The sequence below is a fragment of the Anopheles funestus genome, chromosome 2RL (genome assembly GCF_943734845.2).
Source record: "Anopheles funestus chromosome 2RL, idAnoFuneDA-416_04, whole genome shotgun sequence".
NCBI classification, from domain to species: domain Eukaryota; kingdom Metazoa; phylum Arthropoda; class Insecta; order Diptera; family Culicidae; genus Anopheles; species Anopheles funestus.
Window position 1 is genome coordinate 13,651,277 of NC_064598.1, and position 16,501 is coordinate 13,667,777.

The window sequence follows — 16,501 nt, forward strand, 5'->3', positions numbered from 1 at the left end:
CACGCAAACAATGCTTTAAATAAAAAAGAGAATAGAAAATCGTAAAAAAATAAAACAAATCTAAAAATTTGAAAATTTCCTAATGCTATAGCCACCAGAATCACCAGACGCACCAGAATCGCAAAATTATTTTGGAAAATTGAGCTACTCTTGTCGCGTTTGCAGACGCGACAATTGCTAAGCGTGTACTGACAGGGTTACGTGGAAATGAACCTTTAGCATAACTTTGAACAAACGTCAAGAATACGCAAATAATCACAACAAACACATCGTAAATTTTTTTATGTTTTCATCATCCACTTTGTCTTGCGGCTATTTCACCACAAAATGAGTCAAAAAGATTCACAAAAACTAACTAACACCGCAAGCGACGAGGATGCTGCGCTGGTGTTAAACACTGATCCAAAAGTCGTCACAAAAGCGGCCGAGCTGCTGCAACCGATCAACACCGAGGTGGTGGAAAAGAACCTCGACAAGGTGCTGGAAGCTGTGAAGATCGTCGATTTGACATGCGATTTCAAGGGATGCAAGCAGAAAACTAACCTCGTCGGTACGGACTGCTCGTTCTGTAAGGATCGGTTCTGCTTTAAGCACAGCTTGCCGGAAATACACGGTTGTGGTGAGGCGGTAAAGCGCAAGGAACGCGAACTGTTCCTCCATCCTATGACCGGTAAGGCGAAGGCGGAACAGTACGAAAAGCAGAAGGCCCAGGTGCGTTTGACGCAGAAACTGAAACAGATGTCACTGGAGCGAAAGCAGAAACCCTCGTCCGGTGGAAGCAATAAGACCACCGGCAGTACCGCTGGTCCCAGTCGGGGTGCTAGCTCCAGCAGAGGAAGAAGACGAACCAACAACCCTTAGGCGAGTGCTACCGTTTCGAAAATCATTATTTATTATGATCCTAAGTATAAGTAAATGTTATATAGCGTGATAGCCAAGCAGCAATAAATCGACAGACTGTGGCCATTTGTAGCTGATCGCTTATTTGTCCCGCCGCAACACACATGGGAGGGTGCATCCGGTTATCAGCATCGCTGCTCTTATGGGACGTAGTTGGGATTTTTTCGCAAAATGCAGAACCCTTCCATGATTGGTGTAAGGGAGATGTACTCCTCAGTCGCTAGCTCAGCACGTTCGCCCATCGCCAACAGTACGGGGGTAGTGTGTGTCTGGAAGCCGGTGATGGTCTTCGGTTTACCCGCTTGTCCGACCACATCTACGGCCTGAAAATTAAGAACAAAATCCGTTCCAGTTAGTCCTTGGTTGATGTAAAGAATCTCAGTCTGTTAAACTTACCATTCCCACACGGACAGGGACGGGGCACGAATTCAAGTCTTCTGTGAAGGTAATCAACATGCGTGGCTGCATAGCGGTAGTTAGAGTGTACAGCAAATAGTGCGATTTTCCGAGGATGACTGTGAAAGGAAAGAAATTTACGTTTACTATTTTGCCGCCAAGTATTTCCGCTTCGTGTACTCACTGTTCTTTACGTCCAAGAACGAAACAAGTGCTGCCATCAGACCGGCAACAGCGACCGGACTCATGAGCTGGCGATCACTATGGTATGGGCTGATCGTAAACGTGCCTTTGCCCAGATGAGTCAATCCCTGAGCGATACGCACCATGAACAGATTGTTCGGGTCCTTCGCGTGATACTGTGCCAGCTGGCGCAACATCGACGCCAGGCGTGCATTGTTCGTTCCGGCACCTACGAGACCCATGGCAAAGATGGCATTGTGGGCCACCTCGGCATCGCTATCGTGGGAAAATTTGCTCAGCGTATCCAATATGTTTAGCTTCGGGTTCGAAACCGAAATCAAGCCAAGTGCGAGCGGGACGGCACGGCGTATGCAAGGTTCACAGTAACGGAGCAGATTACCGAACGAACGGAATGCCATTTCGGCACCGATCTCCTCACCCATCGCAATCAGCGCGATACCGAGCACAGCCACGGCCTGGCATCCGGAGAGATCTTTTTCCTTGTCTTCCTTCTCCTTGGTGGATTCCTTTGATTCGGACTTCTTCGACGCCGGTTCCTCACTCGACGATGCCGTGGGTTCATAATGTTCCGAACAGAGATGCAGAAGCTGTTGAATCTTCAGCACGTTTCCAGTGCCAGCATAGGCACAAATTTCCACCATAGTGGTAGCCATCGAACGGAACGGTTCGGCCACAATCTCGAGCGCAGCAGTTACCGTTTCGACCGCTTCTTGCCGGCCAAGGTATACAAGGCCAAGACCGAGCGGCAGGAAACGTGCATACGTATCCTTCAAATCGGCCTCGCTGCGATCCATAATGATCTGAACAAGCACCTCCGTTACCTCGCTGTTGCAGGACCCGACCGCAATCATACCAAGGGACAGAGCGGCAATACCCATCACCTCCATGTTCGATCCGGTTCGGCGTTCCGAGCTGAACACCGATCCAATCAGTTCCAGCACAACCGAACGGTTCGATCCCGCATACGCAAGACCCAACCCCAGGATGGCTCCGATACGCATCGTTGTGTTCTGATGCAGAACATAATCGGACAGCAGGGCCAGTGCCGGATCGACCTCGTTCCGTACGCCACAGTTCACGATACCGCAAGCAAGCAGTGCGCCCGACTTGATGTAGTCCTCGTTCGAGTACAAATACTTATCAATCGGTGTCAGACCACCATCCACGTCCCAGAGCAGAATCAATCCCAGCGAAGCCGTCGCACTGAGCATGCCGTGCTCTTTGTTTTTGTACAGCCACTTGTTGCCGTCCTCCATTAGCAGCTTGTCCTGCCCGAAGCCAGCATTTACGAAACCATTCACAAAGCTGGCGGCCAAATTCTGACGTGCCGAATCAATCTGCGAACCGAACGGAGCACGAGAATTGTCCAGGTGCGATTTGTATACGTCTTCCGGTGTTTTCGGCTCCATAATGTCTAGCTCACGCGCTAGATTAAGGAAATGATGATTCAGATGCGAGTTGGACATGATCTCCACCAAATCATCGTAATCGTTGCAGCCTTCGGGCAACTCGAGGAAGATTTGCTGTCGGCCAAGCATGAAAGCAAGCTGCTTCTGTACCGCGCTGTCAGCACAGGAAGTGAAGATTTCCTTGATCAACTCCGTGTCGTTGATCATCATTGCGAGACGCATCGCCTGCGTGTGCTGGTTAAACTTACGTGAAAGATTTAGCGCACACTTCAGCAGACTGATGTTTTCCGGTTCGGCCACGTACGGTACGCAGCTCTGGAGATACAGACAAACGCGCGGATAGGCGCTCTCGTCGACGTAATTCTCCAGCAGATCGAGTCGTTCGATTTCCATCAAAAGATCACACGCTTCTGCCTCCGCGTTATGTGCCATATTGTACGGTATGATCTGGTGGATCAGCTCGATCAGACGATTCTTGAAGAGATTATCCGTCGATTCTGGCCAGTTAGCGGCAATCTCGCCGGACAGATGTCGCACATACTCATGGCCCCATTCGCCGATGTTCTCGGTACTGTTATCGCTAAGCAACCGGTACACCAAGCACTCCTTACCGGTGCCCATGGTCATCGCCAGCACGGAGATAATTTCCGCGCATAGTTTCAGCGTATTCACATCCTTCAGCTTGGCCGTCATTTTCTTGTGAATTTCCTTCATTGTTTCATAGTGCGGACGCATGAACTTTAGCGGCTTCGGCACAGAAGTCATGGAGGTGGTGGATGCACGGATCAGGTTTGCCATCGCCTCCAGCGAAGGGCGGTACAGTTCCGAGTCTGCTTCCTGCAGACGTTCCACCAACATGTTAAGCTCATCCTGAAGCTGCTTATCCTCGTCGGACTAAATGGAACGATAGGAAGATGAAGGAATTGATTCGAAACACGTAAAACTTTTGCACAACCATTAACAGATACATCGGGATGACGGGGCAGATTGGTCGCGTTGTTTTGTTCAAACTCCCGGTTTCTGCGCACACTTACCAACTCCGTTTTTTCGTCCTCCTTTTCTTTGCCCTTTGCTTTCACGACAGGCTCTTCGATTTTCTCCGTTGTGGACATTTTGCAAGTGAAAAATTTCTTGTTGTTCGCACAAAATACAGTGAGGAATTACAATCGGCTGCTTTCTTGTTCCGCGAATGATTTTTGTTGAATCACGTACCTGTCAAAATTGAGGTTAGCGAAAGTGTGACAGCGACATAATGGTTTACAGTGCTTGATAGAAGAGTAGCGAATACGACACCGTTACGAATGTAGAAGAGAAGTGCGTGATAGAGAGAAATAATCGAGGGAAATGGATCAATAAATTTGATCAGGATCAGAATATGGAAAAATAAAACTTCTTAGAGCAGCATAAATATCAGCAAGAAATATGATTTCTACATAGAATACCAAGTGGAAGCTTTCGACACCATGATATGAACTGGTTTAATTCGGTTAGCGAAAAGAACGTTGAATTCGCCCTGTTTCGTATCCCTTGAATGCCCTACACCGCTCTGTAGCATTGTGAGAATATTTCATGTGCATTGTTAGTCAAATTATGCAATTTAAATCATTTAGAACCTTAGTACGGGTAATTTAAGTAAATTTCATGTTTTTAAAATTTCAAGCCCTTTTTACAAACATATGTATATGGACCTATAAATGTTAAATTTTACAACGCAACAAACCACCTGCAAAATCCTAAGTTCTCAGTGTGCGGTAAGAATTTAAACGGCCAGAATTTGCAGCTGTCAACGGCAAGAAAACAGCAAGGAAAAAAACACGATAGAAGTTTGTACAAAAAAAAACTTGCAGCCGAAGTAAAAACATCAGCCGAATCGGTACAGATAGGAAAATTTACGTTTCGAAACTTTACAAACATTCGATGGCGATCATAAATTTAAACAGTTTGCTGTAATGAAACGTTGAGTGCTAGGCGCAGCGTGTGCAACGAGCAGAGGAAATAGCCAATCAATGCCCTGGTTCAATGTGTGTGCCGATGCCAAGGTCAGAGTCGAATGTTGAAAAAGAAAATCTAATCGTGCGTTCGGTGTAAACTGGAAAGCCGCGAATTCGGTGCTTGCAAAATGGTTCGAAGAAGGTAGGTGTGATGCGTTAGGATCGGCTGGTCATAAGCCTTTTGTAAGTGGAAGAAATTTCAGCATCTCAGAGGGTATATAAGAACGAACCGTATGTTGCAATTGTGATGGAAGTGAGAGGAAAAAAAACACACCGAGAGCCTCATTGAAATGTGCACGGTATCGGAAAAATCGATAAACATTTAATGTGTGTCTTGCGCGACGGGGAAACCCTTAGCGGCCCCGGATGTGTCGGGGTGCAATTGAAGTGCGAGGTGCGAATTGAAGAGAATGAAAACGTGTCTCCAATGTCGTGTTGGTTTGTAAATTAGCACATCACGCCGGCCGCAAAGCGCGGTGTGGCTAATGGTGTGAGTCATCGGAGGGAAACCGCGAATGGAATTTATGTAAAATTGCCTTCACTAACATCCAGACAACATAGCCCCACCACCACCCACATCGCCCCTCCCCTTCATTGATCGATTGTGTGTTGGTCAGTGTTGTATGTTTTGGCATCTAATGATTCATGATGCGGTCGGCAGTCCATTATCGATACCGTATTGCTCACCATGCACAATCTAAGATCAACAACTTCGGTGACCCTGGCGGGGTCTCACGGGTGTGTGCTTATCAGTGTGTGAGGAACGGGAAGGAAGATTCCCCATCGCGCGCCGATGGTACTGCGCGTGTGTCCAATACACACTGCACAGCCGTGTCGCCGTATGTTGTGATTGATATGCGCCCCACACACACGCCAAATCGGCGACAGGATGGTCTGTTTTTATATGCCCGTTATCAATTGTCGACTTTGGACTTTCGGCGGTCCGGGTCTTCCGATCGCGAATCGTTTCCTGCTTCGGATTATCGCAGGTTGTGTGATGCGTACGAGCCAAGAAACAATGTGGTATTATCGGTTCAATTTTTAAATTAAAGCAGGTTGTGTGTTGCCTGCACACCAGTTGCTATCGTTGCCATAGCGAAGAGGCTCGCCCATTATTTTATGGTGAAGAATTTTTGTTTTGTTTTGTTTTGCTAGACACACATAAATTTAACCGCACTTCTCAATCCACGAGATAACAGACGGTGGATAGGATTTTTTGAAAAACTTTATATTTTATGTTATCTTTTTCCTCCTTCTTTCCCCTATTCACCGGTCTACTTACCAGGAAAGCGTAATAAATCAATGTATTCACTGGAGGAGGCTTTTTGCTGCAGCGCTTCGACATCGTCTCAATGGAACCGTCGTACCCGTGCTAAGGTGGATCAGCTGAAACGGCCGTACAGCAATCGTAGTAGTGGCAAGCGACGCAGGAAACACGAAGCGACAACACCGGCGCGGTACTGCACCATCCGTAGCGTTTGACCGTTTGGCTGTGGTATCCCATTTCGGTTGCTCCATTTGCTTTTTCCCTGCTACTGCGTCTACTGATGCAAACAGCATCATCATCAGCTCGATAGAGAGCGCTCGTGGATGACGCAGCATGGAGCTACAATAAATTAGCCTAGCAAAAATCTTACCACCCAACCAGCACGCTCACTCGCTCGTGGTCCAGCGTGAGGAAGATTAATCGCGTGAAGGGAAGAGTGCGCTACACTCTCCACAACGGTGGCAGCATTAGGTGATTGTAGATCTAGTAGAATTAAAGCGCCATTGATAAGGGCACGCTAGAAAAATCCAGACCATTTGGACGGGGTACATTCCGCGACAGAAGACGCGCTGATCGTACAACTGAAGCAAACACTGTTTATACACACAACCGGCGGAACGAACCAAACACCGCCACGAGTCAAGATGCCGTGCTATAGTTTAAGGTAAGACTAGTTTCTCCCCCAAAATTGTTCGATGTACGACGGATTCACCCAAAACAAGCTGCCACGTGCTTTATGTGTTTGCAGAAACATCATAAAATATCCGCGTGCCGTACTGCGGACGATTCTGGTGGTGGCCAACAACATCTACTGTGTGCCGACGTATCTGGTGTGGATGTTTTTGCTACTGCCATTAAGAAAGATTCACGAAACTTACTACTATCGCATCGAAGGCATATTATTCCACTGGCTGCTCGCTAACGTATCCATGTGGTCGTGGACGGCCGGTTACGAAGGTAAAGCATCTCGTCCCGTCCATAATACGCTGTGTCTTTAAGTGATTAATCATTGTTTAATCGTTTCTAGTGGTGGAAATGGGTGACGATATAACGACGGCATTCGATAAGCGCACGTTGGTGCTGGCAAACCATCAAAGTACCTCGGACGTACCGCTGCTGATGGCGGCTTTCAACGCAAAGAAGGGCATCCTTCCGAACATCATGTGGATCATGGATCGGCTCTTCAAGTATACCAACTTCGGTGCTGTAAGTCTTGTTCATCAGGACTTTTTCATTGCATCGGTAAGTGTTGAATGTTTGCTGTGGTCATGGGGCTGGTGCTAATCCTAAACTCCTTCGGTTGAGGGGTTGTACTTTTAGGGTAAGAAAAATCGCGAAAAATCTCTACAGCAGCTCAAATCGCACATACAACAATGTTACGTGCCGAGAAAACGAAAGTGGATGGTACTATTCCCTGAGGGTGGTTTCTTGCGCAAAAGAAAGGAAGTCAGTCAAAGGTATAGTTCACTTTCAAACATCGCACCAATGAGTGTTCCACACGTGTCTGAGTGGCTAACGATGAGGATCTAATCTGTGACGCTCGCTTTACAGATTTGCAGAGAAAAACAATCTACCAGTATTAAACAATGTCACCTTACCGCGCGTGGGTGCTATGAAGGCGATCATGGATATGCTCGGGGCACCAAGTGACATGAATGTTTGCTCTTCCTACTCCTCCACAAATACTCCACATGTGGACAGTGTGGTGGCGCAGGATGCGGTTAAACAATCGGACAGCAACAGCACTATCATCAGTAGCAAAGCAATAAACAAGGAAGACGATGACTGTGGTAAGGATGGCACGTGTTCGGTTAACGGTGTGGCATATTTGACAATATTTCTGTTCATCAGATACCTGTAAGGATGCGACGTACGCAATGCTGAACGGGCAATCGGGTGGCTGCATCGAATACGTACTAGACATTACGATCGCGTACCCACAAGGCACTCCACTAGATTTACCGAACATCGTGCACGGTATGCGGGATCCCTGCCAGACGTTTTTATTCTACAAACTTTACCATAGTTCGGAGGTAAAGTTGGTTTTGTTTTTCCTTGATCGTTTCCCCCCCCCCCCCCCCCCCCCCCCTTAAAAGGCAAGCATCGAATGATCATGCTTCTTTCTGCTCCCTGTTCAACCGATAGGTACCACGTGAAAGTGAATCCCTCACCCAGTGGTTGTACAATCGATTTTACGAGAAGGAGAAACTGCTCGAAGAGTTTTATCGCACCGGCACCTGGCCGGCCAGCTGTATCATTCCGCCAACGGTCGTGCATCAGGACTTGCTGCGGTTTTTGCTGATACATCTGTTTTTCGTTACCTCGACGTATGTGCATCTGCAGCTCATTTTAATGTTGATCAACTACACGAACGTCATGTGCGTGTACATGCTGAGCTAAACATGGACGTCTACGCGTGTTCTCCACTCTCTAATCTCGCACCAGAGCAAGGGCAGATAATGGCAAACGGCAGCTCTACGATGCGCGACATATAAATCAAATCCCCCAGGGAGAGTACATGCTTACTTAATGGAACGGAGGAAAGAAGCAACGGAGGACGTACTGAGTAAACAAAAACCTGCAAAAGCAAACAAACTCTAAGTCGCACCAAGTGATGGAGACACACATTTGCTAAATTATAAGTGAAAAAGAAGCATCTAATCGTGCTGATGTTACCCTATTCTAGTGTAAATGGTTGTAGTGTTTAAGCGTACCCAGGATAACGAAGATGTCGGAAGGGAACGACCCAAAACGTTCTGCTGCTGCCGTTTGATGCTGCTTGTAACAACACTTACCGAGACAGCAGCGCATCATTTCGCAATAAGATGAAGCAAATCAATACACCTATTGGTTTATTGCATCTTTCTCCTTCAGCCGGCGTTCTAGCGCCATGAGCTTGCACCTTTCCTTCGTAATGCAGCGACGTCGGAACAAGGTAGCGTTGAAACGCACACAATATACAAACAAACAAACAAACAAAACCCATTACTGATGATGATAGGCGGCACAAAGTGAGGTGATGCGAGTGGTGATGGCATCACACTGTGTTATAAAGTAGGTGAACCGTTAGTAGTAACGATGCTATCTTTAATGTATATCCAAACACAACAGACAAACAAAACATTCAAATCAGCACCAGGAAACCGAACGCCCGCTAAATATCCTGTACAGTAAAGTGAATGCACGTGAATTGCGGTATGACACGTTTTGTGGTGTGTAGCGGTATATAAGTCAGTCTCTAGTTTAAGTTTATCTACACGAGTCAGTGATTAAGAGCTAGCGATACTTTACAGAATAATTCAACCTCCCCCTCTTATCATCCCCAGTAGGACGTAAGCACAGTCAACCGTCAACTGGTGTAAAATGTTCTAAAACAAATGTAAGGAAATTGTTTTCATTTTCCTCCACGTTTACTACTTCTCGGTCGGTTAGAGTTAGGATTGAAACGGTTTTGTTTTGTTTTTTTTTTATTTCTAACTACACCGCCACGGCAGCACTGATTTAATGAGCGTAAATGTACTGAAAGTAGTGGAAGAGTGTGTTTTACTGTATTGTACGAGCTTTCAAAAAAAAACAAAACAAAATCGCAAAACGATCGATGCGTGACGTGAATAGTTGCGTAAAAATCGGATAAATGTAGAAAACTGTTTAAAACAGGTGTTATACACAAGGCTTTAAGTTAGATAGGTTTAACAGTTTCTTTCCAGTTCTTTCCCTTAGTGCACAATCCTCGCGGTTAGGTTATAGTGAGCGAGTTTAAAAGAGAGAGAGAGAGAGAGACACTTGAGGATGTTGATCGCAAGTACCAATTGCGATTGTAAATACTATACACATGGCAGTTTGAATCCTTCTGTTTCCTCTCCCCGTAGTACGCCGGTATCTATATACACTAGTAATTAAAAGACCGATCCTGCCCCTACTCCTCTGCTCCCCCTCTGTTCCCTCTTTATCTTTCTCCTCAATCGTGTATTAAGGAACTATTTAATCTAACTGTCCCAGCAGAAACACTGTTACAGGCAACAGGTACAGGATAGATGGATGAGAATGCGTTTGAAAGTCACATGGCACAGAATAATTTTCACTCACGTGTGGGTCCTTTATTACCTTTCGCGTGGTACACCTGTTTGTGTGTGTGTGTGTTTGTGTGAGTGAAGAAAAAAAAAACGGATCCTGTAAGGAAGTAGTGTCCTGCCCTTTGTAAGGAATTAGCATTCGTGCGTTATTTAGTGTGTATAAATGTAGCACAAGTTCCGTTTAAATGCGGGTCACAGACACAGCCAGGGGATTTTTTTTTCTTTAGCCAGAGCGCGCGGTACTTCACACACGGCGCCCCCCCTTATATTCGTTTGCTCATTTTCTACAATTAGGCACCGGAATACACGCGGAATGCAGTTTACTGTGTCCTCAGCCAGCCTCTCTCCTCTCTGTGCGTGTGGCGAATGATCGGAATCCTACGGTTACCGGTAGCGTTTGCTTCGATTACTTTTTTTCGAATAGAAGAAATACGACAGTAACCGGAAACAACTGTATGAAGAAATTAACGGCGATCGTGTTTTTTTTCTCGTTCATTTATTATATCCGATCAGCATTCGCATTTGCCTTTCATCTTCTCCATGCTTTACGGTTCATCAAACCCATAATAACCTAATTTGCGACCGGCTAAGCGTGATGCAAACTCCAACACCACCGACAGTGAGCGTTCGTTTTGAGAGAGCTTAAAAATACAACCCGCCACGAACGTATCGCCGGCACCGAGACTGTCCCGTATCACTTCCGGTGGATACGTTCGTTGGCTATACCAATGCCCACACGCATCCATCGCTATCGTATCGCTCGATCCCCACGGACAAAAGATGGTGTACGAACCGGGGTGGGATTGTTTCAGCGCTAGCACCATTTCGCGTGCACTCCTGTGACCAAGAAAACGGGCAAAATCTTTCCCAACAAACACCACATCGACACCATCAACGAGTAGGTCCAGATTGGACTGGCGAGGTTTTTCCAGCTCAACCGAGATTGTCACTTTCGCGTGTTGTTTGTCCGGCTCATTATTCCAGCAGCGGATGGCGTGTATCATCTGAACAATCGACGGCGTATTACGTCTACCCTGGAGATGTGTGACAAAATTAGAACCCCCAAATCGAAGGCTTCTACCCTTTCGCATGTCCTACCTCGAAATGAATCCAGGAATATTCGGCTAGATTGATATTTTTAAACGCCTCCAGTGTAAGCTCCGGCAGGTCGGGATTGCTGTGCACGATCGTTCTTGTGCCGGTGGCCAAACTCAGCCAAACGGTAGACAGTGGTACGTGTGTATCGCGATGGTACACGCACTGATCGAACACGATCTTTCGCTTTTTCATGTCATCTAGCGCAAATTGGAATGTTTTCGAATCGCTAAAGGAAGCGAGCAATTCACAGTGTGCCCCGAGGTTGGCCAACACGGTGCAGTTGTTAGATGCGTTACCACCACGCTGCCAGCGGCTAGAATGGCACCGTTGATCGGAATCTTCCTCCGGGTACGTATCACACACTTGTATGATGTCAATGTTACAAAGACCGACGCAAAGAATTTTCTTCCGTGACTCAGTGACCTGCATTTCGGTCATTGTGACTGAAATTCATGGAACGAGTAAAAAATCAATATAGAAGCTTATTAAATGGCTAAAACATATACAGCAAGTCAAGCAAAGGCCGTTCTCAAACGCGATGATTTTCACATTCGATTATATTATATTTTGGTGCATGGCATTGTTCAACATCGTGTGTACATTTGCAGTACTTTTTGGAGTATCTTTCGAAAAAAAAAACAAACCGAGTATAAAACGTAATAGAGAAACAACAACACTAATCCTATCTCGATCGCGTCGAACGATCGTCACGATCGTCCGGCACCCGTTTTGGTATTCGCGCACCCTGCAGAAGGGCCCATTTCACCCTCACAGATCTAACCCGGTATCGATCAGCTCGCGCAGCAGCAGCGATGCGCGGCGTGGCAGCAATCGAAGCAAATGGCTTACGAAGAGCAAATATTTGGGAATGCTGATTTCCAGCTCGTTGCGTCGCACGCCCGCTATGATGCGCCGGGCCGCTTCGTCCGACTTGATGCGCCCGAAGGCGGAAGAAATGCGCAGCCGGATATCGTTCAGGCAGTGGTCAGTTATGATGAACGGGTAGATGTGCACCAGGGTAGTGTGGATGGTGTGCTGCCGCTTTTCGATACGCAGCTCCTCCAGCGTGGACTCGTACAGCCCTTGAACGGCGAACTGTGACACGGCTAGCGGCATTTGATGCTTTAATCCGCTTACACCGGCTACCGACGTGAGAAAGACGATGTGTCCATGCGATACCTTCTTCATTTTGGGAAGTATCGCCTCAAGGAGCTAGCAAAAAAAGAAAAAGGGGAAAGGCCCAACGTAAGTGGAAATGTGAGAAGTTTAAGAAGGAATTAGTATACGTACCAGAAAATGTGAAACTACACCAACATTCAATGTAATTTCGATCGGTGGTGCCTCCGTAACGAGGCTTCGCGCACTGGGAACGTTACAGCTGTGAAACAACATGCTGATGGTGCCGAGGCTGCCCTCGATCGCGGCCACCGTGCGATTAATGTCCGTCCTGTTCGTAACATCACATTCGTACGCAGAGGCAACTCCTCCGGAAGATTGGATTTTCTTCACCAACAGATCGTTGTCCGTTGAGTTAACGTCGATACATGCCACCTTTACGCCAAGTTCCGCAAGCTGTATGGCGAGATCGTACCCTACTCCCCGACCACTACCAACGACCTGTAGATAAAAGACAGACGACACTTCAACAAGGCCTTATCTTCTGCTTATTCACCCGATTTCCTATCGATACTTACAGCCGCAACCTCACCGGTAAGCGATTTCGCTTTGGCTGGCCTTACCAGACGGAACAGCGATTGCAGTAAGGTGAGAAAAAACTGCACCAAGATGATCAGCACATCCCAGCAAAAAATCAACGTCGCGTATAACCGTAAGATCATCGAAACGGGCTTTCGGTGACAATCGAGCCAAGCAGGTAATCGGCGGGGACTTTCCTTGGTTTCGGTCGGCTAAAACAAAAAACGTAGAGCGGGTTAATAGCAGCTTATTTTCCATCCCTACGCTTAAGTGTGTTTGCGTGCGGAAACCAAATCATCGGCATCTGGACATTGGAAACTTGGATCGTGTAGTTTACTTACATGGAACCGTGTCATGTATTGGTTGGGCATTGTTATGCACCAAAACTTGCACAATTTGCATGAAAACGATCGGGGGACGGTCTTGCATGATTAATACGAAGCACATTTCCGCGCGGCACAACACAGAAGTTAAATTTAATTAGTACCACTACACCGTGACAGAGCAGAGGCCGGAATGTTCTAGCTAGATTATCTTAATCCTTTCGCGACAAGGGAAAAAACAGCGCAAAATTTAAACACACATGCATTGAACTTACCTTGTTGATGTACGTGAGAAGGAAAAGCTTTGAGAGCGGGAATCACAATCAGTTCCCTCGGGAGGCTTATTCGGTTTATCGCAATCCAAAGTCCGTCCGAGTGGACTAATGTAGATTCACACGTACGACGACAGTTGAGAACATGCGTTACGAATGATTTCTACCGTGTATCAACGCACTGTGTGGGGAGGTTCGCTGATGCTAAGGCCGGAAATTCACCGATCTTACACTGTGCAAAGAAACAAGACAAAGTCTGAAAAACTTATTCATCCAATCGATAATGGTATAGCAACACATGATATTTTACCTGTTTCAATTTAAAATTGCGTAAAAAGGAGCGTTAATAATGCGTGTACGTTTTATTTGTGTGATGGGATTGTTGGAAAAGTCATAACAAACCGGGTAGGCCGCCCAAAAGATTCGGCCGCTTTGTTTTCAGCCGCCTTGCGTGTATATACTCGCATGCTGAGTACTAGAGTGGTTTCTTTTTTGAAAACCGTTTGAAACGTTCGTCGCTTGTCGTTCGTACAGCAACAGGATATTTTTTAAAAATATTTTTAAATTGTTATTTTGTGGAAATATTTTCTGAAAAAGGGCCATCTTTCTGTAACACATGTTTTCTTGTTAATCAGCTTGTTTATTTTGAAATAGCACCACAAAATGGATAAAATTAGCGACCAAATGCCCTTCTTTCATAATCATTAAAATGATAAAAAAAAACTAGAAAATCTCGTCGTTTCAGACAAATTTATATAAAATTATCTTTTAACGGTTGTACCACGAGGCAAACGTTTCATCTAACACAGCTTGATTGAAGTGTAGGATACTCTTGAAATAATTGGTTTGATCGTTATCCGAAGAAAATTTAATTTAAACACTTTAACCACTTGAGACTATGATGTTGGTTCAAAATCGAAGGGTTGAATATTCCATTCACACGTACAATTCGTAAGGGCTACTTTCGAAATTATGCTACCTTTTGAAGTGTGTTTTCGTACTCGATCAAAAATCAAACATCGCTAATTACATTCCCTCGGTGAAACATTCCCCAGAGCACCGATTCGATAAGGCCGACAATTTGCCGATCTGTGTAGAGATGCTATTTGTTTGGTTCAAGCACGATCCAGCTTAGGAAACATTAATCCCCATATACCAACAACAAAAAAAAGGTTCTCCCAAAATGATGCTCTCTTTTCGCCAAGACCGTTACACATTTAGGTCACGGCGCAGGTCATTATGGAGCACAATGAAATCGTGCCATTCCTGGTGCAACTGAGATGTACATAATTGCCCCCCTCGCTTCTCCCCCACCCTCGTTTTTGAAGGTTTCCCTAACGTGGGAGAAGGGTCAGCCCAATTTCCACCGATGCGCTGCTTATAATAATCAGATTACCACCAACAAATTGTTTCATCTTGTTGCGGACCCGCATATCGTTTGTCCGAAAGTTGGAGCTCGGATTTTAGGTGGAAAACAAAACCATCATTAATCACACCTAGGAACTAGTAACTAATGTCAATAAATTTTCATCTCAAGCTTAACAGGCTGGCACCTCGCTTCATGCGGCCACGGGGCTACTTCACGATCGCTATCGTATCGGATCGCTTCCCTCAATGGGTGGAGCTAATCATCTGCTAATGTTCTACGATCGGCGCCAGCATGCATAACATGAGGTAATTGATTTGCCGTAAGTGCTATACTGTTACCAACAGCTTAACGCGATAATTATACCGTTTGTTTGGTCGCGCTTTACATGCCTGAGTAAGGCGCGTTCCGATTCACCAACGTCGGAGTTCTTCAGTGGAGTGGAGTATTTATTCATAATCTTGTTGCCGCTCGTTCCTTGAAGCGATCAGTGCGGGGTATATCAGCTCGACCACAACTCCAGTCCGGTTGACGCCTTTTGGGCGGGTGGCCGTTTTTCCGAGAGATATGTTGGCCAGTTCCCAGCACCCGTCATGCGATGTAGCGGGGTTTGCCCGTAAAAGAATACTTGGGAATCCGGACCTAACTGTCGTTGTCGATGGGCGCCGCACACGAGATGATTTTGTGTTTTCTTCCCATTTTGCTGGGCGGAACATTTTTCTCGTCTTGTGGAATCGTGTGGACTAATTTCCGACCAGCACACGATGACGCTGGCGCTGCCGCTGTGGGTAGTGATTGTGCAGATTGACAGCCATAAGCCTGCGGAAATAATGCTACTTCTCATCGGGTCTCGAATAATAATGCTTCTCCATCTTCATCAAGCGTTTGTTCGCCCAGAGAAAGGAGGTGAGCTCGAGACATAGATTGGCCCATCGGTGTGGCCATCGAAGAGTCGGTGCTATGGCAACAAATTGTTATTACACTAACATACACCGCACCACACACGACCTAACCGCCAAGCCGCCAAAGCACTGCAGGGGGCGCCAATTTTTGTGTGTGTGTGTTTTTTTTTTTGGAGAAGAGGAAGAAAATCTGGCCCGTTTCATTACCACGATCATCAGGTCATAGATCTCCGATTGGCGCTCCGACCGTAACCATTTGAAAGTGTACAAATCGATAAGCAGCCGCACAAACATACCACGGCGCACACGATGATGGGAAGTGGCCGATCAAAACGTCTTGGATGGCGATAGTGGCGCTGACGCTGTTGTTCCCTGCGTACCGGGTGCGTAATGCTTCTGGCGCGTCCCATCAATGGGTTCGAGGCCGGCCAGCATCATGCGGGAGAAATCATGCAAAATGTTACCACTAACAACATAATAACGCTCACCGAACAATTATCCATACCGACTTTCGAACGTGACGATCTCGCGGAGGTCAGCGATCATCGACCTGTGCTGGTCGATCACCAAGACTTCTGGTCAAACACTGCGTGGTCAAACACCTT

At 46.4% G+C, this 16,501-nt stretch overlaps 6 protein-coding genes across 11 annotated transcripts in view; 2 read left to right on the top strand and 4 right to left on the bottom strand.

Moving 5' to 3' along the window:
* LOC125765078 (acyl-CoA:lysophosphatidylglycerol acyltransferase 1-like) overlaps nt 1–10,704 on the top strand; it is a 70,767-nt gene extending 60,063 nt beyond the window's left edge. The window contains exons 1-8 of one of the 3 annotated variants that reach the window (XM_049429938.1): nt 4,681–5,042; nt 6,186–6,831; nt 6,916–7,124; nt 7,195–7,409; nt 7,488–7,624; nt 7,719–7,957; nt 8,019–8,200; nt 8,313–10,704. In XM_049429938.1, coding sequence (XP_049285895.1) covers nt 6,812–6,831; nt 6,916–7,124; nt 7,195–7,409; nt 7,488–7,624; nt 7,719–7,957; nt 8,019–8,200; nt 8,313–8,567 — 1,257 coding nt within the window. In that variant the 5' untranslated portion in view covers nt 4,681–5,042; nt 6,186–6,811 and the 3' untranslated portion in view covers nt 8,568–10,704. Of the gene's footprint in view, nt 1–4,680; nt 5,043–5,808; nt 6,023–6,185; nt 6,832–6,915; nt 7,125–7,194; nt 7,410–7,487; nt 7,625–7,718; nt 7,958–8,018; nt 8,201–8,312 lie in introns of those variants that run through there. The other 2 variants (XM_049429940.1, XM_049429939.1) reach the window with 2 other exon arrangements.
* On the top strand, nt 177–972 carry LOC125765168 (DNA-binding protein SMUBP-2). The gene has a single exon (XM_049430081.1). The coding sequence runs from the start codon at nt 328–330 to the stop codon at nt 859–861; it is 534 nt and encodes a 177-aa protein (XP_049286038.1). The 5' UTR covers nt 177–327; the 3' UTR covers nt 862–972.
* Nucleotides 870–4,143, bottom strand: LOC125764953 (26S proteasome non-ATPase regulatory subunit 2). Its single transcript, XM_049429718.1, has 4 exons — nt 3,944–4,143; nt 1,481–3,803; nt 1,297–1,415; nt 870–1,223 (listed from the first exon to the last, which is right to left on the bottom strand). The coding sequence occupies exons 1-4, from the start codon at nt 4,019–4,021 to the stop codon at nt 1,041–1,043; spliced, it is 2,703 nt and encodes a 900-aa protein (XP_049285675.1). The 5' UTR covers nt 4,022–4,143; the 3' UTR covers nt 870–1,040.
* A 13-nt stretch (nt 10,705–10,717) lies between the features above and the next one.
* On the bottom strand, nt 10,718–11,301 carry LOC125765175 (ketohexokinase-like). The gene has a single exon (XM_049430090.1). It carries the CDS (start codon nt 11,242–11,244, stop codon nt 10,786–10,788), a length of 459 nt encoding a protein of 152 aa, XP_049286047.1. The 5' UTR covers nt 11,245–11,301; the 3' UTR covers nt 10,718–10,785.
* A 16-nt stretch (nt 11,302–11,317) lies between these two features.
* LOC125764827 (ketohexokinase-like) lies at nt 11,318–11,776 on the bottom strand. The gene has a single exon (XM_049429436.1). The coding sequence runs from the start codon at nt 11,774–11,776 to the stop codon at nt 11,318–11,320; it is 459 nt and encodes a 152-aa protein (XP_049285393.1).
* A 101-nt stretch (nt 11,777–11,877) lies between these two features.
* On the bottom strand, nt 11,878–14,051 carry LOC125765102 (estradiol 17-beta-dehydrogenase 11-like). Of its 4 annotated transcripts, XM_049429980.1 has the most exons (6): nt 13,939–14,051; nt 13,632–13,860; nt 13,375–13,455; nt 13,033–13,245; nt 12,629–12,955; nt 11,878–12,550 (listed from the first exon to the last, which is right to left on the bottom strand). In XM_049429980.1, the coding sequence occupies exons 3-6, from the start codon at nt 13,402–13,404 to the stop codon at nt 12,107–12,109; spliced, it is 1,014 nt and encodes a 337-aa protein (XP_049285937.1). In that variant the 5' UTR covers nt 13,405–13,455; nt 13,632–13,860; nt 13,939–14,051; the 3' UTR covers nt 11,878–12,106. The 4 variants fall into 4 exon arrangements, with proteins under 4 accessions (XP_049285937.1, XP_049285935.1, XP_049285938.1 ...); XM_049429978.1 differs by having other exon boundaries at nt 13,375–13,860; XM_049429981.1 differs by lacking the exon at nt 13,375–13,455 and having other exon boundaries at nt 13,939–14,050.
* Between the last annotated feature and the right edge of the window lie 2,450 nt (nt 14,052–16,501).

Excerpts from the sequence above, each read along its gene's own strand:
- LOC125765168 (XM_049430081.1), top strand. The coding sequence starts at position 328 with ATGAGTCAAAAAGATTCACAAAAACTAACTAACACCGCAAGCGACGAG.
- LOC125764953 (XM_049429718.1), bottom strand. The coding sequence starts at position 4,021 with ATGTCCACAACGGAGAAAATCGAAGAGCCTGTCGTGAAAGCAAAGGGC. Across the intron at positions 3,804-3,943 it reads AGGACGAAAAAACGGAGTTG|TCCGACGAGGATAAGCAGCT; the intron begins GTAAGTGTGCGC and ends CGTTCCATTTAG. Across the intron at positions 1,224-1,296 it reads TCCCTGTCCGTGTGGGAATG|GCCGTAGATGTGGTCGGACA; the intron begins GTAAGTTTAACA and ends CTTAATTTTCAG.
- LOC125765175 (XM_049430090.1), bottom strand. The coding sequence starts at position 11,244 with ATGATACACGCCATCCGCTGCTGGAATAATGAGCCGGACAAACAACAC.
- LOC125764827 (XM_049429436.1), bottom strand. The coding sequence starts at position 11,776 with ATGACCGAAATGCAGGTCACTGAGTCACGGAAGAAAATTCTTTGCGTC.
- LOC125765102 (XM_049429980.1), bottom strand. The coding sequence starts at position 13,404 with ATGCCCAACCAATACATGACACGGTTCCAT. Across the intron at positions 13,246-13,374 it reads AATACATGACACGGTTCCAT|CCGACCGAAACCAAGGAAAG; the intron begins GTAAGTAAACTA and ends TTTTTGTTTTAG. Across the intron at positions 12,956-13,032 it reads TTACCGGTGAGGTTGCGGCT|GTCGTTGGTAGTGGTCGGGG; the intron begins GTAAGTATCGAT and ends TTTTATCTACAG.